This window comes from Protobothrops mucrosquamatus, unplaced genomic scaffold (genome assembly GCF_001527695.2).
Source record: "Protobothrops mucrosquamatus isolate PMUCROS unplaced genomic scaffold, P.Mucros_1.0 scaffold1472, whole genome shotgun sequence".
NCBI classification, from domain to species: Eukaryota; Metazoa; Chordata; class Lepidosauria; order Squamata; family Viperidae; genus Protobothrops; species Protobothrops mucrosquamatus.
This window is the reverse complement of record NW_015387650.1, coordinates 56,110-81,521: the sequence shown is the minus strand read 5'-3', so window position 1 is coordinate 81,521 and position 25,412 is coordinate 56,110. Positions and strand designations below refer to the sequence as shown.

Here is a 25,412-nt window from a genome sequence, read left to right as displayed (position 1 = left end):
GAATACACATCTTTTTCACCCGAGAGAAGACAAGCTGGTTCTGTGTCTGAACAATGTGCTAGCCAAAATGCTTCTGCTTTTGAGAAACCATTGTAACCAACCAAAAATGGTTCCCCAGATACGTTTTTTTTCTTTTTTGCTAACCTTGATGTAATTTAGAATTACTGCAAAAAAGACATAGCTTCAGCCAGGAAGAATCAAGATCTGGAATCCATATAAATGCAGGGAATGGAGCAGCTTGGTGAGCCATTTGTGGCAAATGATATTTTTCAAGTAAGCTGCAAAGCTCTTGAACGACATTACATTTTGCAATGTGGCTCATGCTTGGATCAATAAAATAATCCAAAGGGATTAGATGCAGCCCAAATGTCGATAATAATAAAAAAAATCTGTATTATGTCTGGGGTTGGAGACATCCGTGTCTTGGACTTAAGGATGGGATTACCTTGGTTATGAAATGAGATCCGCAGCACGAAAGTATTGGCTGTTTTGCTCCTTATTGATTTCAGCAGACCTTTGCCTCTCTCTCTCAAAGTACATCCATTGATTCAGAACACGGGAGCCAATTTTCAGGGGTCTTTCCCCCCCTCCCCCCATTCCTTCCCAAAAAGATTCTGCCAAGTCACACCACCACACCTTCTTAGAGACGGATGGTTTGGAAAAATCCCCCCCCCAAAAAATTTTCAATCTCTTCTCTTGCTTTACCTTTACAAACCTTCACTCTGCTGAGAATGATGGGCGCAGCTTCCTTTATTGGGGAGCACGGCTGGAGCCTTTGCGACCAAGCCTTGGTCATATCTGCAAGATGCACTTCATAAGATGCACACAGTGTGTGTGTAGAGAGAGAGATGTATATTTTGAGAATAGATGGGACAGAGAGAGAGAGAGGAAAAAAAATTGAGGATTGCAAGAGATAGCTAGATAGCTAGGTAGGTAGTAGATAGGTAGGTAGGTAGGTAGGTAGGTAGAAAGATAAGATAAGATAGATAAGATAAGATAAGATAGATAAGATAAGATAAGATAAGATAAGATAAGATAAGATAAGATAAGATAAGATAAGATAGATAAGATAAGATAAGATAAGATAAGATAAGATAAGATAGATAACAAAGATGGATAGAGAAGATACAGAAGGATAGGTAGATAGGCAGACAGACAGACAGACAGATGAGAGAGAGAGAGAGAGATGAGAGAGGGAGAGGGAGAGAGAAAGAAATCCAGGGAAGGAGGGAGGGAGAAAAGCAGACAGACACACATATCCTCCAAAAACTGATGCAACGCAAAGGCTGCAACAGACCGAGTGGCTGTGGTTTCCGGCGTCACGACATAACCAGTTGGCTCCATCCCTGGCTATCGGGGGCGAGTCATTAGCCCCCGTGGAGAGGGCCCGCAACTTGGGCGTCCTCCTGGATACTCGGCTGTCTTTAGACGACCATATGACAGCCGTGGCCAGGGGGGCTTTTCATCAGGTTCGCCTGATACACCAGTTGCGCCCCTTTCTGGATCGTGACGCTCTACGCACGGTCACTCAAGCCCTCGTTGTTTCCCGCCTGGACTATTGCAACGCTCTCTACATGGGGCTCCCCTTGAGGTGCACCTGGAGGCTCCAGCTAGTTCAGAATGCGGCTGCGCGGGGGATCCTGGGGGCCTCTAGATACTCCCATGTAACACCTCTCCTGCGCGAGCTGCACTGGCTGCCTGTGGCCTTCCGGGGGCGCTTCAAGGTGTTAGTAACAACCTTTAAAGCGCTCCATGGCAATGGACCTAGTTATTTGCAAGACCGCCTCCTACCAAACACCTCCCTTCGACCAGTCCGCTCCCACAGAGAGGGCCTCCTTAGGGTGCCGTCGGCCAGACAATGCCGGCTGGCGACCCCCAGGGGNAAATAAATAAATAAATAAATAAATAATGTCACAAACATAAAAACAGGCCACAAAGTGTCAATTGCATGTCATGACTGTCCTCCCCACTCTACAGAGACCCTCCCAAGCAAGCTTGGAATTCATTTTTGTCTCCCTCCTGTTACACAATCTGCCCAAGAAGGTAATCTTCTTCTTCTTCTTCCATCGTGAAGGATAGACTATCCTCTGCTCAAGGAAGCCCAACCTCAACATCTCAGTCTGTGCATAGAAGCAAGAAAGGGTTTCGGTGAAACTGGCCTCGGGGCCTCCATCCACGGACACCCCGTTCTGAGGTTCATCAGCCTGATTAGACCATCTGTTCTCGGTTAGAAGGCTTCTCGCATCCCTCAGTCTAAATTCTGAGAAGTGCTGAATTTCACAATTTGCAAATGCCCATCTCCTCCTCCTCCTCCTCCTCCTCCTCCCAAGTGACTTTGCTCCAAGAGCAGATCAGGTAATGTGCGGAACAGCTCGGAACAACTCTGCTGCCAGAAATGGAGAATTTAGCCTATAAAACAAAATACAGAATAAAATTGCTGCACAGTGGAAATTGGAGGTTAAGGTGCAAATAGGTCACCAGTGGGTCTTATTTACAGTTTCTGCTCCTGTTGGCACTTTGGGGGAGTAAAGGAGAAGCCTTTTACTCATGAGTAGAGTTTGTGTGTCCCTGTTTCTTTCTTGGCTGTGTCCTTTCAGTGCAAAACAGAAAGGGCTTAATGTGCCTCTTGGCTGTTCAATGTTTCCTGAATGAGCTTCTTCCCGCTTTAGACGGATATTAAAAACAGGCTGAGAAATGGAGTTAATGCCACTCCAGTCGGTGGTAGAGTATGTGGGAGTGTGTGTGTATGTGTGTGTGCATATGGCGTTGTGCTGAAAAATCAGCTTTTGGATCGATAAAATGTTTTATCACGGCTGTTCCAAACCATTGTAAATTAATTACAGGAAATCCTCGGCTTACGACCGACCACAATCAGGACCAGAGCTTCCGTTGCTAAGCAAGGTGGCTGTTAAGGCAGCCGCTCCTGATTTTACAACCTTTTACACTACGGTTGTTAAACGAATCTGCCTTTGCTTGTTGGAAGCTGGCTGGGAAGATTGCAAATGGGGATCACATGACACCCCCCCCCCCCGTGGCGTTGCAACCATCATAAATACAAGTCGATTGCCAAGCGCTCGGATTCTGACTTCATGAGGGAAGGGATGCTGCAATGGTGTATAAATACAAGGTCCGGTTGTAATTCACTTTTTTCAGTGCTGTCATAGCTTTGAACAGTCACTAAACGAATGGCTGTAAGTCAAGGACTTACCTGTATCTTGCTGATAACTGGAGGTGGTTGGGATGTCCCAGCAAAGCCTGATGCCCCTCCCATTTCAGAGGTGTCCCCCTGCTTCAGATGCTGGCCACAGCCTGGCCCCTTCCTGGTTTTCTCAGATCGGTTCAAAGGCTCAGCCCTGGTTGCACACAAACACATTCAGAGGAGGTGAGGCGGGGTCTGTTGGGGGTGATCCCAAGAATCAAAACAATGGCTGTGACTTTGCATTCAAAGACCTGCCCCCTATTTTGTGGCCATGACACATCCAAAAAGATCCGGTTGCATAGTAGCAGGTGTCATTTTTCACTTTGGGGGACTTATCTCAAACTCTAAGCTTGTGGAGGGGACTAGAAAATTTGCTGTTCCCCCACCCCACCCCAATTTATTGCCCAAAGAACCTGCTTAATTTTTCCTGGTTCACTTGACTGATTAACCACAGATTAAGTAGATTTGTGACAACTCTGTGACTTCACTGAGACCCCCCACCACCACCATTTGAGATTAACCACTGGGCCATCCTGCCTTCGGTAGAAAGCGCCTTTGTGGTGCATTGACTTTGACCCCCAGCAGAACTGGCACTTACTTTCAACCCTTCCCCCCTTTTCTTTTCTTTTCTTTCTTTCTTTCTTTCTTTCTTTCTTTCTTTCTTTCTTTCTTTCTTTCTTTCTTTCTTTCTTTCTTTCTTTCTTTCTTCATTGAGTAGAAGATGGTAGAGAAATGGCTGCAGGCCCTAAAAAGATTGGAGAGAATCACCAGGGGTGGTTTTGTTGAACTACTTATGCCAAGTGAAAAGGAAGTTTTATGTGGGGCTCTTGTTAAGTGGGGCCTCTGGAGGGTTTCCGTGCAGCCGGGATTTTTCAGAAACTGAACTTCAGACAAAAACGAACGTCAACGTCTGAAGTTACTGAATATGACAGGAGAATAGAAGAGAACGCCTGGAATAATCTGCAAGCAAATTCCACTCTTGCTTTTTGAAGGATGGTTTTGTTTTCCTCTTCTTCTTCTTCTTTGTTTGTATGGAAATAACAAAGCCTTCTCTTTTTGTTCTTTGTTTTTTTATTTATTTATTTATGTGCCAAATGTTTATGCCATCCACTTGTATAGAGTGTGTTTGGTAAAAGAAATCAACTTACGAAGAAGAGTTTAGAGTGGACTCTAGAGACAGGGAAGGAATGATGAATCTGCCAAAGGAAGACTTGGATAAGAGATTATACACAGTTCTGAGAAAGAGGAAAGTGGGAAGACACTTTCACAGGTGCTGAAGGAAAACATTAAATATCTGGGTTGAGGACCTTTCAGCATCTCCCAGATATCCCTTCTTGAGAACAGCCATAGAGAATAGAACAGTATAAGAAAGCAACAAACACGTGAAGGAGGCAAATTGTAAACTAGATCCGTAGAACCAACAATAATAACTGAAAACCTCACCTTTTCAGCCCTATAGGGTGAGCTGAAAGTCCATCTAGGATCGTATCCTGTTTCTGTCAACCATAGTTACTCCTAGCAGTAGATATTTAGAAATAAGCCATGTGGATTTTCCAGATGTGGATAAGAGATTTCAACCAGCCTTGATCTCAGGCAGAAGGAAATGGAAGCACCTTGGCTGGACCTTAAAAAGCATCTTTGTACTTCCAACCAGGAAAGACCCCATTGTGTTGGGAAAGAGAAGCTCCTCATAGCTCTCCAATCTTTCTAGCTAAATGTCTGTGGAGATTCTCAGTCATCCCGGGTCATGGTTGGCTCAGAACTGAAGAAGCTTCTTGGATGAGAAGCAAAACGTGTTCAAAGAGAAACAAAGAAAGTCCAGTTGCCTCCTGAAAAGGCACCTTTGGGACAATCTTTGCAGCTCTTTGGACTTTCCTTGGCATAGCAAAATTGTTTCCTGTTTCTGCACAGATTCAGCTGCTTTGGGTTTACAACCACCCAGAGGGGAAGCAGTGTTAAGGCATGATCCATGCTGCAGACGGCTAATAGACATTGGGGGATGTGAGAAGGGCTCAGGTAATTCCCACTGTCCTGCATGCAGTGAGTGTCCAAGGACTTCCAGCCTCTGCATCTGTTTCCATGGCAATTAGGATGAGATTAGTCTCCCCATCGGCAGTGGGTAAATGAGAAAAGATGGAAGGAAAAGTGAGCTGTTTCTTTGCTAGGACAAATGGAGACCAAAACCGCACATGCCAACATCATTCCAATTTTTGCAGAGCAGTTGCGACCCGCTGGCCTCCAATTGCAAAATGCATTTTGTCTTTCCGCATTTCTTCAAGTCGGAAGTCTGTCCTAAAATTGAAACCATGGGGAGCCTTTTCAGATCTAGAGTTGGCAGAAATCCTCTCCCCCGGCCCAAAAAAGTCTTAAATAAAGAATCTGGTTTTGCACAGTTTGACTTAACATGAGGTGTGGATGTGCTGGCTGGGGAATTCTGAGAGTTGAAGTGTACAAGTCCTAACGCTGCCAAGGTTGGACACCCCTGTTCTAAACAATAGAAGGTTTTTAAAAAAGCATAGCCTTGTAAAGCCTCCTTTGGCATCGTTGTCATTACTTAAGTGACACAGAAAGCCATTTGTTTTTCCAATAAATAAGATATGTGGGGGTGTGTGTTTCCCTTTGGGCTTCAGGATATCCAAGGTGAGCCTTGAGTTTTGCTCATCCGTTCTTTTGCAGTGGCTGATTCATCACCAACATCTTCTGCAGACTAAACCATCATTGTTGGAGCTGGGTAGGGATAACAGAGCAAACTGCAAGCTGTTGTGATAAAATAAGGTTTGGTCTCTGCTTGCACATCACTAGATGACTTCTTCCCAACTCAGCAACTGAACCTGCTGGCTTGGCATATCCCATCACTACAGTTGGTCGACTTCCCTTTTAAGGCCCCCTTCAAGAAGCATCTCAGGTGGCCAGCCAGAAAGACAACCTGTGTGTTGGAAGGACTTCTGATGGAATACATTTGTGGTGGTCCTTTTGGGGCTGTGCATTCTTTAAAGACAACTTGGAGCATCTCCAGGTTGAAATGGCTGGAATCACTTCAGATCAAATTGGAAGCCGAGCTGATGTCTCTGCTCTGAGATGCAAATTTGTGAGACCAGGCAGGAGGAAGTATATTAGACAATAGACTCGAAAGAAAACTGGGTTTACGGTTAACTACATTCTGTGTGCATATTTTTAGAACAATTAAGACTGACTGACAGCCAAATCTTCTCCCTAAATCCTGTTCTGTTTCAGCCTGGCTGTTTTTTTGACATCTGCTTTCTCTTCCCTTCCTCCCCCTGTGGATTCTCCTGGTTTAATGGCGTAGCAAACATTAGCTTAATAAAACCTGGCAGAAATATTGGAGAGGTGAATAGGTATTTCTGGGCTAAAGCTGGAAGTCCCCAAACTCAGATAGCAGTCAGGAAGCACCAATTTTGAGGGACGTAGTTAGCCTAGCAGGGAGAAGGAAAAATCAGGAGTATGTGCTGCACATTTTGCAAAAGAAAAAAGAAAAAAAAGTTAGCATGCCTTTTTTTCTATCCTAGTTTCAGCTTGGTGAACTAGAATTTGCTTTGAAATATCCTTCTCTCTGTGGATGTGAAATAATCTGGAGTAGCACTCAGGATATGTAAGTGGAGATGGAGTTCCCTTAACTTTTAGGAAATTTGTGGGTGAATGGAAGGCTGTTCAGGAAGTCCCAGTGGGTTAGTTTTGATCTTTATAATTTCATTCCTCATTGTTAAGGGTTAATCATCATTTTTATTTGTTTTGGTGGCTTAGCAAACGGTGGCTGGTTCGGTTAGCTCAGGGCTCTCCAAACGTGGCAATATTGAGACTTGTGGACTGGGGAATTGTAGGTGTTGGTCCACAAGTTTTAAAGTTGCCAAGGTTGGAGACCTCTGGGTTAGCTGATCACTCAAGGTTGGAGACCTCTGGGTTAGCTGATCACTCAAGAGAGTTGCTTTAGGAGAGCTGGTAAGGAAGAGGTTAGCCAGCAAAACATGACTTCATGCCTAGCAACCTGCCAGGCAGCTGAGGTTGCTACCAAGCACAGCAGCAGCTTTGGGGAATGTCTTACGATGAAGTCACCACACTGACTGCCTCTGGGCGAAGCTGGTGATGCGAGACTCAAAATCTGTGGAAAGAATCAAATCACGGAAACACCAACCCACCCCTGCGGTTACCTTTTCTTCAAGAAGAGGACAGTTTGAAGCAAAATCATGAAGATTCACACAAACCAAGCTTGGGGTGTGGTGCAGGTTGACTTATTCTCCAAAGTACCAGTGGACAGGACAAGAAGTAATGAGTGGAAGCTTGTTAGAAATCCAACTTAGAAGTAAGGGGGAATTTTCTGACAGTGAGAGCAATTAATCCATGGAATAACTTGTCTCCCGGAGTTATGGGTGCTCCATCACTGGACGTTTTCGAAAAGAGATTGGACAGCCATTTGTTCAAAATGGTATAGGGCAGGGGTCTTCAAACTTGGCATTGCCTGGCTGAGGAATTCTGGGAGTTGAAGTCCACAAGTCATAAAAGGGCCAAGTTTGAAGATCCCTGGTATAGGGTCTCCTGCCTTGAGCACGGAATTGGACTAGAAGACCTCTGAGGTCCGTTCCAGTGCTATGATTCTATGTTCAGATATAGTTACCATGTCTTTCATAAGTTAGGTTTGTTATGCAAACACGCAGTCTATGATTTTGCGTATAAATCTTTCACCCTACACCAGTTCCAGGAATTCAACCTCAGCCTGTATAATTTATGAGGCATTGACCACCGATGGCTCTGTTTGCTTCACAGTCTACCTTTTATCCTGACACCGTTAGTGCGTGGCACCTCCCCAGTGAGGAAAGAAAGCACATAGCACGCAAATCCTCCCACAAATCACACAGATGGGTTTGTCAAGAGCATCTTGACAAAACCTTTTTGGAGAAGGAGATTTAAGAAGGAAGCCCAACTCCTTGGCATGGAGGAATAACGGTCTGTATTTATCCACTTGGGTTAAGGTGGAAACATTTCTTGGCGCTTCTGAGTTTAATGAAAAAAATGCCGAAGCAAACCTGACGTTTGTGTGGGTTCCTGTGTTGACTGCTGAAGCTTGATTACTATTTTCAGGTTCCACCTAGGGATTATTAACAAGCAGATTGAAGGGGTGTTAAGTTTATTGCAGGGACACAAAATGGCATGAGTAATCATAGGTAGGGAATGTAATGTGTTGCACGGATCTGAAATATCTCTCTGGAGTTGTGATTTTAATCTGTGTACCAATGGGGCTGATCCAAATTGCAAGTTAGCAATGTAGCAGATACAGTTCTCTTTCTGAATTGGAGAGAAGACAGAATAAATGTTAAGTGACATAAGGAATCACAGCCGAAAATGGAAAGGTCTATTTCCTCTTGTCTCACAGAAAGAATAGCATAGTAGAAAGTATCTTAGTAGTAATAACTTCTAATTTGACCTTCTAATTTGGCCAAAAGAACAAGCAGGTTTATTATTCCAAAGGTGCTTTTTCAAAAGGCAACTGAACTTTCTTTGTTTTTCCTTGAAGATGTTTCGCTTCCCATCCAAGAAGCTTTTTCGGTTCTGACTGAACGGTGGAGGATGGAAGGATTTATATTCCTTGCAGTCATCTGGACATTAGCACTCTTTCTGAAAGTCGCTGAGTCACTTGTGTCCTCCACCATTCAGTCAGAACTGAAGAAGCTTTTTGAATGAGAAGCGAAACATATTTAAGGAAAAACAAAGTCTAGTTGCCTCCTGAAAAAGCACCTTTGGGACAATCATGGATGACGAAGAATCTCCATAGACATCAAGCAGGTTTATTAACTTGTCAATTTCTCCACAAAGTTCTAGAGCCAGAACTTTTGGGCTTCCCCTGCAGCTATCTCAAACCCCTGGACTCAACCCCAAGAGTCTTCTTAGCCATGATGGATTCATAATGATGATTAATGTTAGTTTAGGGTCTCCTGCTTGAGGAGAGGGTTGGACTAGAACAGGGCTTTTCAACCTTTTCACCCATTGTACCGCTTTTAGGATATGGCAACATCCAAGTACCACCCGTCGCCTAGCAAGGTGTCAAAAACTTGATGACCCCCCCAAAAAAAGGAAAAAAGTGATAACGTACAGATAGTCCTCGACTTACAACAGTTCGCTTAGTGACTGTTTGAAGTTACAATGGCACTGAAAAAAGTGCCCCCCAAGCCACAGCCGAGCAAGACACCTGCCTGCCCGACAGCGCTCTTCCTCCTGTCTGAGGTTTTCATTGTTGTGAGCATTTCTGTTGGGGATTGGCAGCAGGGGTGGGGTGGGGGGTGTTTGGTTTTATTCCCCCCGTCTGCTGGGTGGTTGCAGCAGGTTTTGGTCACTTCACATGACCCTGGGACACTGTGAGCGTCATAAATATTAATCAGTTGCCAAGCATCTGAATGTAAATCACAAGACCCTGGAGATAAGGCAATATTCCAGCTGACCGGCGCTTCTTCTGGGCTCAGCAGAAGCACCAGGATCAGCGCTGAGCTCCAGCTGGAGCCTGGCGCTGATCCTGGCGCTTCTGCTGAGCCCTGACAGCCCTGCAGCTCCAGCCGTCTCTCGCCCAGGCTTGTGCGGTGCTGCCACCGGTTCAGCTCATTCCCCTCCCCCGCTACCACTTTTCTAGGATGGTCGCGTACCACCTGCCAGGTGCCAATGTACCACAGGTGGTACCCGTACCACTGGTTGAAGCCCTGGACTAGAAGACCTCCAAGGTCTCTTCCAACCCTATTATTCTATGTTCTTGCCATTTACTAATCCTTTTACTTTGAATCCACTACTTATATATGTAAAAAGTTTTAATAAAGATATTTTTCAAAGGAAATATGCTCCTGTTTGATCACTGTTCACAGCTCTGCTTCAAAACTAATTTTGGCAATTTCCATCAGGCAGGAAAAAGGCAATTTTGAAGGAAAAGCTGTTGCCCTGGGAAAGAGCAGGGTGTTTTCCTCTAATTCTTTTTTATTTGGATTGCAAGACCTTAAGAATGATTCGAATCTAATCCTTCAGCTGCTGTCATCTTATAAAGCAGAGTTAAGCAGGGACCTTTCCCCTTCCAGATCTCCCAATGTTTTTGGAAACACCGCTGGCAATTACAGTTCAGCAACATGGGATGGCCCTAAGTTGCACAATTCGGTGATCTTGATTAACCCAAGCTGCAGTGTGATTGTGATCCCTCAAGCTCTGCCTATTAATGTTTGACATCTGCATGGGGATCAAGAACAGACACACAAACACACAGATGCATTCGCTTTTTTGCTAATTTACACGGTGACTCTCTACACTTTGAATTCATTTACTTTTGGAAATAAATTTGCATAATTACACCCGGATAACTTTTTCATTAAACTTGATGGGTGCATAATAGAATTAATGTTCCGTAAAAACAAATACTTGGTGGAGAGAAATGTTTTGAGCTAGCCGGGAAAAATACTCAGAGAAGAAAGAGAAGGGAATCTGGTGTTCATGTCGATGATGAATTTGTTGAGGTGGCCATGAATTTTGCAGTGGGGACAAAACACTCTGCCATCTCACGTGGCCTATAACCAATTCTTCCATGATTGAAAAGTTAGTATGCTGAAGGAGAGGCATTTAGAATGTCAGGAACAATTAGCGGGTTTTTTGAAGACAAAAAAGTCTCTCCCGAATTTTGTGTCTGCTTTATGGGTTGGGACTGCAACCTCCAGAAACTTCAGCCACTGAAGGCCATCTGTTGGTAGGCTGGTGGGCTTCCTTGGGCAGTGGTGGGCCACTGTGAGAAGAGAAAGGATGGATAAGATGAGATAGATCCAACCCAGCAGGACATCAACTGTGTTTTTATGTTCTTATGAGTCTCAGAGGAGACAAAAATTTGGTGCAATTCTCCAGGGTGGAGTGCAACGTTCTTGAATGTATTTTTGACGGGGCAGTCAAGGATGCCTAGGAAAGTCCTCTCTTTCATGATATAATTCTTTCTCCAGAGGTCTGTGGCTTCCCAGCCTGTCATTCATCTCCAAGGCAAGAGACTGGGAAGGGGTGGGGTGTTTTTTCAGATTGGGAAGCAGCCAGGGAGAATGATGGAAAGACTGATCTCTGAAAACAACAGCTTTCCATCAGGTCTAATGGGAAAGGAAACTCAAAAGCACAACCTAGAGAAATTTGAAAATAGACTAAAAAAGACTAAAAAAAACCCCACCCCAAAACCCAGAAGCTTCTTTTGGGGGGAAGAAGAAATTGTATGAAAAATTGCCAGGCAGATTTTGGCCCACGTTTTTCTTTTTCTTCTCTTGGCTTTGAGAAATCTATATTTCTGAACTGTTTTATCTTTCTGATTTAATTTCAGGTGCTGCTGTCCGGACTGATCGGTGTGGTCTCTTGGAAAAGGCCCCTGTCCCTTGTGGTGAGTAAGATCTTATTCAGAATAAAGGAATTCCATCATCTTACCTCACCCACCTGCGGGATTCCCATGATGGGAGCTCACCTTGAACCAGAGGAGCAGCTATAATCCCACCCCCTCCCATAATCCTCAGACAGCAAGAGGCCATGCTGGTTCAGGATTATGGGAGCGGATCCCAAACCTTTGGCCTGAGTAGGGCTGTTCTATTTCATGCTGCGATGGGGGCTTGGGGGAAACGGAGGTTGGGGGAATCTGCAAGAAGAGAGGGACATAATCTTGGAGCCCCTTTGAGGAAATGAGGTGATGGGACACTTAGACTATTGCATCTTGCATATTGCTTAAAGACTGTTGTTTAAAGACTGTTTTGTTAAGGTGCCAACGATCCTGACGGGAGGGGAACAGCTCATATCTTTCCCCAAATTAATTTGATACAGACTCACTGAAGTTCAAGAAAGGGGCATCTCTGCCAAGGTAATGCTTGATGGATGGAGATTGCATGACGTGGACTGACATGGAAGCTATTCGTTGATGAGCTTAATAGGAAGAAGCAGGTTTTGAAAGTGGGGTTTCCTTCAGGATAAAGTCTTGATTCTGCTGCATTCTCCAAGTTCCTCCTGCCTAGTTTCTCACCTCTGCTGAGCCCTCTTAGTCCCTCTGCGAAGGGCTAAGGTCCAGGTTGTCCTTAGTGACATTCACACCCGTTGGCTGAAGAGTTCAGAAACCATTTAGTAGTCTTGACTTAATCCAGAGCGGATGGGAACCTGTGCTGAATAATTAATCCCAGCTCTGCTTGTTGTCTGGGCAGATATTTACTCAAAGGAGAGGAGCCGACACTTGGCCGGGAATGAGCTACTTGGAGGATCAGAAAAAGCAAACAGGAACCAATAGATTATTTTTGACTTGGTGATTATTTTTCTTTCCAAAGGCATGACTTGAAAACACCCACAGGTATTTGCTCATCCTATTTATGAACTAGATTTAGATCCTACTAATTCTCAAGATAGTATAGGTGCTCTAATTTCATTCCGATAATAATCACCCAGTGAAGTTAAGTGCAGCTGAGAGCAATAATTTGCTGGTATATCCCACAAGGAGTGGGAGGGGTTGAAATCCTGGTTTAGCAGAAGTTGACTTAACTTTTATAAGTCACCGTTTTCAAGGAGAACCAAGGTAAGATTCAGCATCCTTGGCCCCATCTTCTTGGGCCATGCAACGCAACATTGCAGCATCCCAAACATTTGACTTGCGTTTCTGGCTTGCAATTTTGTACATATCTGGGGTGAGCCACAACAGCACCCCTTGACTCAGTAATGTCGTCACACCCCTATGTGATGTGAACACCTCTGCTCACTGTTCTTGAAGCTTTCCATCATTGAGCTGTGTAAAACAACACTGCGGCATTCCAAACATCTGACTTGGAGATTCGGCTTGCAATTTCATACACAAGCCACAATGACCTCATGTGTGTCGTCATGTTTAATCAGTGACATCATCACGCTCCTGCACCCCTGGGATCTCTTCTGCACCCAGTTCCTGATGCCTCCCATTCCTCACCTGGCTAGAGATTGGGAGATGGTGAGTTCTAGTCCTGCCTTAGGTGTGAAAGCTGGCTGGGTGACTTTGTGCCAATCACCAGGAGATGAAGAGTTCTAGTCCCGCCTTAGCCGTGAAAACCATCTGGGCGACTTTGGGCCAGTCATCCACTCTCAGCCCACCCCACCCCACAGAGTTGTTGTTGGGGGGAAAATAGGAGGACGAAGATGCCTTGGATATGTTTGCCACCTTGAGCTATTCGTAAAAATAATCAAGGCAGGACACGAATAAACCAAAGTAAAATACTTGACCGCTTTATGGGATGAAGAAGCAAAATTCTGCTTTAACTCCTGCCCACTGAGCTTTGTTGAGACGTCAAGTGTGGCGACAGGAGGCCTTCTTAGCAATAAAAGCATGGGGAGGGGGGGCTCGGAAACCATGCTTTCTGCTGATGACACCAGCAACTCCATTTTCGTATTAATCTTGCATGTGGCATGTTTTATTCATACCAAAGCCATCAGTACCATTTTGGTGGTGAAAGAACAGCTTATTTTCTGGCAGGGCTTTGGCATCCTTGCTTGGTGGAAGAAAATAGACACAGAACAGCAGGCAATTAGAGGAGCGTTAAGGAGCAATTTTTTCCCCCTTTAATCAGCCTGGACAGCATTTTTCACACTCAGTGGATAGTTGCTGCGTGCTACAATGTTTAGGTTTTACTCACTCATCTTTTAGCACACACCGAGTGGAGTAAGAGCAATATTTGTAGGAGAAGAGCAGGCAGAGCTGGGAGGGACGGAGTTAAGAGAGTCATAAGCCTAGAGTCCTTATATCGCCACAAATGGCCCCTGTCCAACCCCTCTTGAATTCCGTTGACCTTTATCGGGTGCCAATTTAAGACTGAATTTGAGTTGACTAAATTATTGCGTATAAGCTTGAGAAATAAATCTTCTGAACTGAAATTTAACATATGTCCCCGATCCTTTGTGTCTGACTGTTTTCTCACAAAGGACTCTTAAATCTGGGTTTACATGTATGGGCTTTGCGCAATAGGCTAGGGCATAACCTGGCTTGTTGGCTCAGCATGTGGCAGGAACATGGCAAATGGCGAGTTGTCAAACAAACTCTGGTTCAAACAAACCCTTGAATACTTCAGTGTAATTCAGCATTTCTCAACTTTTGTGCCTTTAAGCTGGGTGGACTTCAACTCCTAGCTTGAAGTTGCCAAGACTGAGAAACACTGACCTCACTAAGGATGAGATTCAGAAAATGAAGGATTAGCAGGATATGTGAACTGGACTGCAAAGTCGCATTAACCAAGCATCAATCTGAGCATAGCCACTCCACACAAGGGGGTGTTCTAAAATCTCCAAACTGTAGACCAGAACAAATCCATCCGTCTTGTGCCTCCTTCAGTCCATGTTGGATTGCTGAGTCAAAACCCACCCTAGATTTGCAGCTATCCCAGATTCTTTTTAATTTGTTACACTTTTTATAAGGATTCTGTCAGGTCTGCCATCTTCAGCATCCTTTGCTTCGCTGGCATCCTGGGGGGGGGGGGAGGTTCGGGAGGTAAGAGGGAAGAATGAGAGGGTGACAGGAACCAGAGCTGTCAATCTGGAGCAGACCAGCTGATCAAGGATGGAGCCGTGAGAACGAAATGTGAAGCTCCACCAAAGAGGTGCCAAACCTCAAAGCCAAAACATCTAATTTGAACACCATTTTAAGGATTTAAATTGCATTTAGTAGAGTAACAAATAAATAAGCATTGGGTTGAAAGCATGAATGGTGTCTATGGAAATGATTTTCCCTACGACAAACACCCAGCCAGAGGATGTCCACAGGGTGTGGTAACTAAGGCCAAAATGGCAGCCACAACAGTGTCATCAAAGCTGGCTTGATCCAAAGTGGTTGGTTTGTCTCACTGTAGTTGAAAAAGATGGTTTTTGAATTCCAGAGGACTTTTGAGAAACTCTGAGCAGGCCCTTGCTATATAAATATCTGACTTTGTTGATTTCTAAACTAGTGTCAACCTCTAGAAATGGCATTATTTGCTTGAAGGGAAGTTATATAGTCCTGGATAATTAAATGCAACCTTAATAACGAGGCTGGGTTAGCTCTGGTCACTCTGGTCTCTTCAAAGATCCTCCTCATTTGAAGGTCTAATTTTAATCCATATATAACACTGTCTGCCTTGGAGTGCAGATTTCCCCCTCAGGACCTTTTTTCCACTCCTTAATGCTGCTTACAAATTACTTTTTTTCCCCATCAACGAATTACGAACACGTACAGCTGTTCCACCGAGTTTAGGTGGTGTTAATAAGCATTTCATTTGGTTTTGCAATTATCATTTATGATGTATGGCACTCACTTAAAAAACACAGAGAGAGAGAGAGAACTTCACAGGGATGGCTTAGGTTTGTTTGTTTTAAATCTGGCAGGAATATTTGCACAACATTTTGTTTGCTTGTTTTGCATTTGTTATTCAGATGGGCGAGAACTGGAGGGAGGAGAGAGGGCAAACAGCAAAGGGATCAGCGCAAAGCTCTTACCTGTGGGAAGAATCTAGTCATCCACCAAGATCTTGGATCACTGTAAAATGAGATCCCCCCCAAAGGACCTACGATGTTGAAGGACACGTTCTGCAGTACAATAATTAGCATTACAGAAAAGAACATTTGTAGCTCAAGGTTGAACTGTGAGGTCTTTGGTGCTCCCTGAGTTTGGTGGTTTGTGGCAGACATTTCATGACCCAACTAGGTAACATCATCAGGAGGAGGAGGATTGGGGGTCCTTGGTGCTCTCTGAGCTTGGTTGTTTTCTTGCAAGACATTTCATGGCCCAACTAGATCATGAAAGGGTTTATATTCTTTGCAGCCATCTGGTCATTAGCACTCTGAGGGTCAGTCTGATGACCAGATGACTGCAAAGGATATCAATCCTTCCATTCTCCACCATTCAGTTAGAACTGAAGAAGCTTCCTGGATGAGAAGTGAAATGTTTTCAAGGAAAAAAGAACAAGAAAGTCCAGTTGCCCTTTGGGAAAAAAAGCACCTTTGGGACCGATAAGGAACGAAAGGGAGAATTTTGCCCTCTTTCTTATCTTTCTCTTTGTCTAGAGGCGGAAGGATACTGTTATCTCGGCAGACCTTAAAATAGATCTCTTGTTCTTGACTGTGGTGTTCTTGATCGGGGTGGGGAACCTTGGCTCTTTTATGACTTGTGGACTTCAACTCCCAGAATTCCTGAGTCAGCATGGCTGGCTTAGGAATTCTGGGAGTTGAAGTCCACGAGTCATAAAAGAGCCAAGATTCCCTACCCCTGTTCTTGATGGTTGTCTTGCAGATGTTTCATCACCAAACTAGGTAACATCATCAGTTATTAGATGTTACCTAGCTGAATAATGAAACGTCTGCAAGAAAACAACGAAGCTCAGAGAGCACTAAGGACCCCACAATTCCAGCAGTATTTATGGCTTAACTCCAGAGAAACCTGGGAACTGTAATTGTAATCTCTCTCTCTCTCTCTGTGTGTGTGTGTGTGTGTGTTTGTGTGTGTGTGAGAGAGAATGAGTGTGTTATTCTGCGTTTGCCACTTGGCATTCTAATTTTTACTGGTGTGTCTGGATTTAGTTCTTTTCTTCTTGCTATTATTCCAGAGGGACCCCTGATTTTTAGGGCTGGCTTATCTCAGTGTGTCAGGGACACAGATTTATTTATCCATCTGCAATGTTTCCAGGTTGTCTCAAAGAACAGGAATTCCTCGAGGCACACCTTGAAACAACACAGCTGAAATAATGCAGGTGGCTGCGGTAGAAAAAGGGGTCCTATAAAAGCGGATGCCTCTAATCATGGTTTGCTGAAGTGGACCCAGCTGAATTAAAAGGAGAACCGACTCTCTCAGCTACTTAGGGATGGGCTGGTTATAGCACATCATCTGTATGTGTAAAATTCCATTTATTGGCACATGTTCCATTANATTGATCAGGTTATGTGGCTCTCCCTGTCCTTAAGCAGAAGTTCACAAGGGAGATGACAAGAGAGGTTTAATCCATTTTCCCCCTTCTAGCCTGCAGTAGGGGAGATTTTAAGCCATCCTAAAACAGCAATCACATCCTAAGGCAGGGGTCTTCAAACTTGGCCCTTTTATGACTTGTGGACTTCAACTCCCAGAATTCCTCAGCCAGGCACGTGCCTGGCTGAGGAATTCTGGGAGTTGAAGTCCACAGCTCATAAAAGGGTCAAGTTTGAAGACCCCTGTCCTAAGGCAACAGTCACATACAAGACCTCCCTTGAATGTATGACAGATGTTCTAAAAGCCAACATTTGGCAACTATGGGTCTTTGTTTTACATCTGGATAGGTCTGTGGTTTGGTTCTTCTAGATGGATGGATAGCCCCTTCCAGACGTTCCTCTTACATTCTGTGTTTAACTATCCTTTCCTTCTCCAGACAATGGGGGTCACCATCCCTTTTTTCCCCAGTATATTGTTTTCCCCTCCTCTCTGGGTTGCAGGGAGTAAAAGTTGAAGTCCTCTTTTCTCCTTTCTGCCTCGCCCCCAAGCCATCTGCTAGGCAGGTTGTCTGGTGGACCCCAACCCAGTTTCTCCTAGGAAGCAGAAGTAAGAAGGGCTTCTGGAGAGCTAGAATACTCTCTTCCTGAGCAAGCAGGTTGTAGTGATTCTCCAACTAACCATGATACCACAGCATCAGGTCACCATGGTAACCCTGAGTAGGCATGCAGCACATTGCAAAAGCTACTGCAACCTGGCCTTCTTGCAGTGAGCTGATCCAAAGAGCATCGTGGTGTCTCGTGGTGTCTCCTTACCTTTGCTTCTCTTGAGGTTCCTCAGGAACTCATCTACAAATGACTCTGCGGGTTCTCACATGTCCAGAGTGTTTTTCATGATGCCAAACCCCCCAGACTCTTTCTGCCTTAAAATAGAGCACTGACTCAAATACCCACCATGGAGGAACAGTTGGTGAAGGATGGCAGAAGTTGAAGAGAGGGCAAAATTGACTTGTTTGATTAAGGAAAGAGCCATAACTACATTTGTTAGTGACTTTATGGGGTTTTTGCTGAAAATGAAAAACATTTACTTGTGATTTATGGGCTGGATGATTAGAAAAGAGAGAATATGGAAAGAGTATAGGTAAAACGTGGACAGAATCTATCTATGTAACCTTAGAGAGAGGAGATCAAATATAAATGCATGCACAAATGCTTTAAAGAAGATCAAAATCACTTTATATTTCCCTTTTTCTTTTTTTTCTCTATTTACTCTTTTTTAAAAATTTCTTTCTTGTTTACGCATCACCTTTCGTCCACCGCCTTCTTTCCAATCTTGGCCAGCCAAATCTTTCTGGGAATTTTGTAAGAAAAATCTTGTTCTTTTCTCTCAATGCAATTGACCCCTGACCTCATCATAAATAAATGATTAGTGTTGTTATTGTTTGGTAATGAATTGGTGCTAATCCACTTTGAGTGTGTGGCAGATGGCTGAAATGCAGGGTTTATTTATTTATTTTCAAAATAAAACACATTGGTGTTTTGTTCAGGGAGGTGCGGCTTCCTACGCAGCATCAGTGATGGAAAATATGAGGCAAGGAGTTGTTCCAGCATGAGTCTCAAGAGGGGGATGCTTGTGTAAATCTCACAAGAGGATTTTGCTTTTTCTTGGTTGTCCTTAGTTAACACAGATGGTCTACACAACTTTTGGCCTCCAGTCCAGTGATGTGTGATGGGTGGGAAGTACCAATTAAGCAAGTATATAGCAGAATCAAACCCATGTGGCTTTCTTCCCATGAGTTGTGACTCCACTATCCAGAAGTCCCAGCCACGCTAGCTGAGAATTCTAGGGACCGTAGCCCTAACACAACCAGAGGGCAGTTGTTGGGGATGGTTAAATTAGAGCAGAGTTCCCCATCCGTGGCAATTTCCAGAGGCATGGACTTCAGTTCCCAGAATTCCACCGCCTGCATATCCTTTGCTGAGAATTCTGGGAGCTGAAGTCCACCTTGAATCTGCCAAGATTGGCAAAGGATGTGACTTAGACTGCAGAAGACCAGATTTATCGCTGCTCTCTGCCATCACGCTGCTGCTCGGCTAACTTAATTACTTTCTATCAGCTTAATCCACCTCGTGGGGCTGCTGAGAAGAGAGTATAAGCGGGGAGGGCAGGAGAAGGTACGTCTGCTCCCTTCCAACTCCTTGGAGGAGAGTCAAGATGAACATCTAGTAAATAACTGAAAAGGCAGTAAGAGCACCGCAGAGACAATTAGACCTGCCTTTTGCCAAACGTGCCAGGTTTATAAGTCGTAAAAGCTTTCTGAAAAATAGCAGCGACCTGGGAAAGAGCCCTGCCTGATTCCCACGGCCCCCACGTCTGTAGATTTTCCCACCTTCTTAGATCAAACGCCTGGTCCTTGGCCAGCATCAAGCATATTTATTTCTGGATGGAAAACAAGTCGTTCTCAGGAGGCTTTCTACTCGCATCTTGCAGAATCTGTGTGAATAAAAGTTGTCTCGATTTGAAGTTGCATTCTGAGAAAAATCATACTTCAAGGGTGATGCTTCTCAATTTCAGCAACTCTGAGTGGTGTGGACTTCAGTTCAGATGGATGTGCATACTCCTTTCCTTTCTTCTGCGGAGGAGTCAAAAAAGTCAAGATGAAGTTTTCAGTTGTGGTTGCTACCTTGACTTTCCTCAGATGCCTGCGTTGTTCCTCCTCCTCCTCCTCCTCCTCCTCCTCCTCTTCCTCCTTCCTCCTTCCTCCTTCTCCTCCTCCTTCCTCCCTCCCTCCCTCCCGCCCTCCTTCCTTCTTTCTTTTTTCTTTCTTCTTCATAAACTAAATTATTCTTAAAGCCATGGTCTACATAGGTTCATCTAGAAGAATGGTGGTGTTGCATTGCTTCATTAGTTATCTAAGGAAGACAAATGATTGTTCCACAAAGATATTTCTTTGTTGAAGTGTTGCGCACCTCAGCAGTTGCACATCCCGTGATTGGTTTTTCTCAATGGAGCAAATCCACCTAGGCACAAACCAACTTCAGACTGGGTGATCTTGAAAGAGAACACTAGGCAAACAAGTGTAGAGAACAGATGGAAGATTAGGGGAAATTGGGTTGGTGATAAGAACCAGAACAGCTGAGGGATTCTCTCAGTTCCATAGAAGTTGGTCTTCTAAGCCTCTGAGAAATTCAAAGAAAATCAAACTCAGCGGGGGGGGGTGGGGAATTGACAAAGACAATTTGCCCAATACAATTTGTGTGAGAGAAAGAAAATTGCGTGGGCTGAAATTATGGTAGAGAAGGACGCAGAGTCAACCCAATGTCACATTGCAAATTCTGGTACATCCTATGGATGTTATGTAATAAGGGCTCATGCACAAATGCATTCCCCATACAATGTTGTTATTCTTTTGTTTTTATCTCTTTCATTCTTATGTTATGTTTTCAAACCTTGAATAGCTAAAACTCGTCACTTGAGCAATGAAACGTACAAGGAAGAAGAAAGCTAATGGCTGATCAAGGATGCAGAAAGCGATACTATCCGGAGAAGATGATTTCATTTCATCTAGGGCAAGAGGCTTCTGCACAAATAAAAGACGACAAACATTTAATTGCACAACGAGAGACAGTCTAAGAGAGACTGGCTGCCTAGCACTCTGTTTTGCAGGATTTCTGTTGAGGCATCCAGATAAAGAGAGCGGAGAGCAGATAATAAGCTCAAGCCACAGTCAAAATGATAAGGGAAATACAGGGAGCNAGGTCATTCTGCCACTGGCCCGAGACAAAAATCAGATCCAGCGTGTGTCCACCCGTGTGAGTGGGGGCCTGAATTAATTGGGTCAAGTCCAAGGCCGTCATGGAAGCCAAGAACTCCTGAGCTGCCGCCGACGTCTCACCCACTGATGGCAGGTTGAAATCCCCCAAGACCATAAGTCTGGGGGTTCCAACCGCCACCCTGGCTATCACGTAAAAGTTGAAGTCCTCTTTTCTCCTTTCTGCCTCGCCCCCAAGCCATCTGCTAGGCAGGTCGTCTGGTGGACCCCAACCCAGTTTCTCCTAGGAAGCAGAAGTAAGAAGGGCTTCTGGAGAGCTAGAATACTCTCTTCCTGAGCAAGCAGGTTGTAGTGATTCTCCAACTAACCATGATACCACAGCATCAGGTCACCATGGTAACCCTGAGTAGGCATGCAGCACATTGCAAAAGCTACTGCAACCTGGCCTTCTTGCAGTGAGCTGATCCAAAGAGCATCGTGGTGTCTCGTGGTGTCTCCTTACCTTTGCTTCTCTTGAGGTTCCTCAGGAACTCATCTACAAATGACTCTGCGGGTTCTCACATGTCCAGAGTGTTTTTCATGATGCCAAACACCCAGACTCTTTCTGCCTTAAAATAGAGCACTGACTCAAATACCCACCATGGAGGAACAGTTGGTGAAGGATGGCAGAAGTTGAAGAGAGGGCAAAATTGACTTGTTTGATTAAGGAAAGAACCGTAACTACATTTGTTAGTGACTTTATGGAGTTTTTGCTGAAAATGAAAAACATTTACTTGTGATTTATGGGCTGGATGATTAGAAAAGAGAGAATATGGAAAGAGTATAGGTAAAACGTGGACAGAATCTATCTATGTAACCTTAGAGAGAGGAGATCAAATATAAATGCATGCACAAATGCTTTAAAGAAGATCAAAATCACTTTATATTTCCCTTTTTCTTTTTTTCCTCTATTTACTCTTTTTTAAAAATTTCTTTCTTGTTTATGCATCACCTTTCGTTCACCGCCTTCTTTCCAATCTTGGCCAGCCAAATCTTTCTGGGAATTTTGTAAGAAAAATCTTGTTCTTTTCTCTCAATGCAATTGACCCCTGACCTCATCATAAATAAATGATTAGTGTTGTTATTGTTTGGTAATGAATTGGTGCTAATCCACTTTGAGTGTGTGGCAGATGGCTGAAATGCAGGGTTTATTTATTTATTTTCAAAATAAAACACATTGGTGTTTTGTTCAGGGAGGTGCGGCTTCCTACGCAGCATCAGTGATGGAAAATATGAGGCAAGGAGTTGTTCCAGCATGAGTCTCAAGAGGGGGATGCTTGTGTAAATCTCACAAGAGGATTTTGCTTTTTCTTGGTTGTCCTTAGTTAACACAGATGGTCTACACAACTTTTGGTCTCCAGTCCAGTGATGTGTGATGGGTGGGAAGTACCAATTAAGCAAGTATATAGCAGAATCAAACCCATGTGGCTTTCTTCCCATGAGTTGTGACTCCACTATCCAGAAGTCCCAGCCACGCTAGCTGAGAATTCTAGGGACCGTAGCCCTAACACAACCAGAGGGCAGTTGTTGGGGATGGTTAAATTAGAGCAGAGTTCCCCATCCGTGGCAATTTCCAGAGGCATGGACGTCAGTTCCCAGAATTCCACCGCCTGCATATCCTTTGCTGAGAATTCTGGGAGCTGAAGTCCACCTTGAATCTGCCAAGATTGGCAAATGATGTGACTTAGACTGCAGAAGACCAGATTTATCGCTGCTCTCTGCCATCACGCTGCTGCTCGGCTAACTTAATTACTTTCTATCAGCTTAATCCACCTCGTGGGGCTGCTGAGAAGAGAGTATAAGCGGGGAGGGCAGGAGAAGGTACGTCTGCTCCCTTCCAACTCCTTGGAGGAGAGTCAAGATGAACATCTAGTAAATAACTGAAAAGGCAGTAAGAGCACCGCAGAGACAATTAGACCTGCCTTTTGCCAAACGTGCCAGGTTTATAAGTCGTAAAAGCTTTCTGAAAAATAGCAGCGACCTGGGAAAGAGCCCTGCCTGATTCCCACGGCCCCCACGTCTGCCGATTTTCCCACCTTCTTAGATCAAACGCCTGGTCCTTGGCCAGCATCAAGCATATTTATTTCTGGATGGAAAACAAGTCGTTCTCAGGAGGCTTTCTACTCGCATCTTGCAGAATCTGTGTGAATAAAAGTTGTCTTGATTTGAAGTTGCATTCTGAGAAAAATCATACTTCAAGGGTGATGCTTCTCAATTTCAGCAACTCTGAGTGGTGTGGACTTCAGTTCAGATGGATGTGCATACTCCTTTCCTTTCTTCTGCGGAGGAGTCAAAAAAGTCAAGATGAAGTTTTCAGTTGTGGTTGCTACCTTGACTTTCCTCAGATGCCTGCGTTGTTCCTCCTCCTCCTCCTCCTCCTCCTCCTCCTCCTCCTCCTCTTCCTCCTTCCTCCTTCCTCCTTCTCCTCCTCCTTCCTCCCTCCCTCCCTCCCGCCCTCCTTCCTTCTTTCTTTTTTCTTTCTTCTTCATAAACTAAATTATTCTTAAAGCCATGGTCTACATAGGTTCATCTAGAAGAATGGTGGTGTTGCATTGCTTCATTAGTTATCTAAGGAAGACAAATGATTGTTCCACAAAGATATTTCTTTGTTGAAGTGTTGCGCACCTCAGTAGTTGCACATCCCGTGATTGGTTTTTCTCAATGGAGCAAATCCACCTAGGCACAAACCAACTTCAGACTGGGTGATCTTGAAAGAGAACACTAGGCAAACAAGTGTAGAGAACAGATGGAAGATTAGGGGAAATTGGGTTGGTGATAAGAACCAGAACAGCTGAGGGATTCTCTCAGTTCCATAGAAGTTGGTCTTCTAAGCCTCTGAGAAATTCAAAGAAAATCAAACTCAGCGGGGGGTGGGGGTGGGGAATTGACAAAGACAATTTGCCCAATACAATTTGTGTGAGAGAAAGAAAATTGCGTGGGCTGAAATTATGGTAGAGAAGGACGCAGAGTCAACCCAATGTCACATTGCAAATTCTGGTACATCCTATGGATGTTATGTAATAAGGGCTCATGCACAAATGCATTCCCCATACAATGTTGTTATTCTTTTGTTTTTATCTCTTTCATTCTTATGTTATGTTTTCAAACCTTGAATAGCTAAAACTCGTCACTTGAGCAATGAAACGTACAAGGAAGAAGAAAGCTAATGGCTGATCAAGGATGCAGAAAGCGATACGATCCGGAGAAGATGATTGCATTTCATCTAGGGCAAGAGGCTTCTGCACAAATAAAAGACGACAAACATTTAATTGCACAACGAGAGACAGTCTAAGAGAGACTGGCTGCCTAGCACTCTGTTTTGCAGGATTTCTGTTGAGGCATCCAGATAAAGAGAGCGGAGAGCAGATAATAAGCTCAAGCCACAGTCAAAATGATAAGGGAAATACAGGGAGCTGAGGGAATACTAAATAGTTACCGGGCTGACACTGCCATTGTCTGGGCCATTTAGAAACTGGTGAAGCGTGAGACAAAAAGGTCCTTAAGAAGACAAAAAGAGATGCAAGGTTTCAGGGGAGAAAAATAGCTGTATTTGGCAAGAAATGATGGGATTTTCCATGCTCCATCGTGGGGGTTTTCAGTAGCCTTCACCAAGGTGGGACGTGCTTCAGGTGGCCCACCTCTCTTCCTGTTTAACTCAGATTATCTAATGTTTATTTTGGAGTCTGGTGCTTCTCTGTTTGTTCCTCCACCCTATCTGTTCCCAATGAGGGGGATTATCGTCACAGAAGCCATGCATGAAAGAGAATATTAAGGCGGCCACACACAGTTGCATCAGGAGATGTGCTCTGAATAATCCCTGAACTTCTGTACACCAGTTAAATCAGGTGGCATGCATTATGGATGTAATCTTCGAAGGGACTGGCTGTGCCTCACATTCTTTTGCATGGGTTATTTTTGGGGGGTGACACCAGGAAGAATGATAAAAGCTTGGTGGGCAGGCTGTTGAGATCTGCCTCCTGAACTCAGTGGGTGGCTATTGTCCTCCATTACAAAGTTGCCTTATAACCCAGCTTGACACCCAGAGGTCAGTGCAGAAGGTTCTCAGCATCTCCAGGTATCTACTGTATCGAGCTAGTCGTAGTCCCATCAGGGAATTGCATCATCTGAGGCTGCCATTCCAAGTCAACTTGGAAGCTGCAACTGATGCAGGATGTGGTGACCAGTATTACACAATTGAGTAGAATAACCCCTATTCTGCAGGGACTTTAGGCTTCTAGGCCCAATCCAAAATGTGGATCACCTAGAAAGCTTTTTGTAGGGGATGGGTCCTTGTTATCTTCAGGATTGTCTCCTTTCTATAGGATCTGTCTGACTTACATGATCCAGTAGGGAGAAGATGGTCCAGATACCCACCTTGAAAGAAAACAAGGGCACTTGGGCTCAGAGATTGGCTTTCTCAGTAGTAATGCCTTCCCCATCTGGAGATGGCCAACAAGATTAGGTGTTTTTCTGTCCCA

At 44.3% G+C, this 25,412-nt stretch overlaps 1 protein-coding gene across 1 annotated transcript in view; it reads left to right on the top strand.

Annotated features, from left to right (window-relative positions):
• Positions 1–25,412, top strand: part of FAM189A1 (family with sequence similarity 189 member A1) — a 70,720-nt gene that overhangs the window by 20,320 nt on the left and 24,988 nt on the right. Inside the window, exon 4 of the mRNA XM_015822129.1 lies at positions 11,529–11,585. Within this exon, the coding sequence (XP_015677615.1) occupies positions 11,529–11,585 (57 nt within the window). The remainder of the gene's footprint in view (positions 1–11,528; positions 11,586–25,412) is intronic.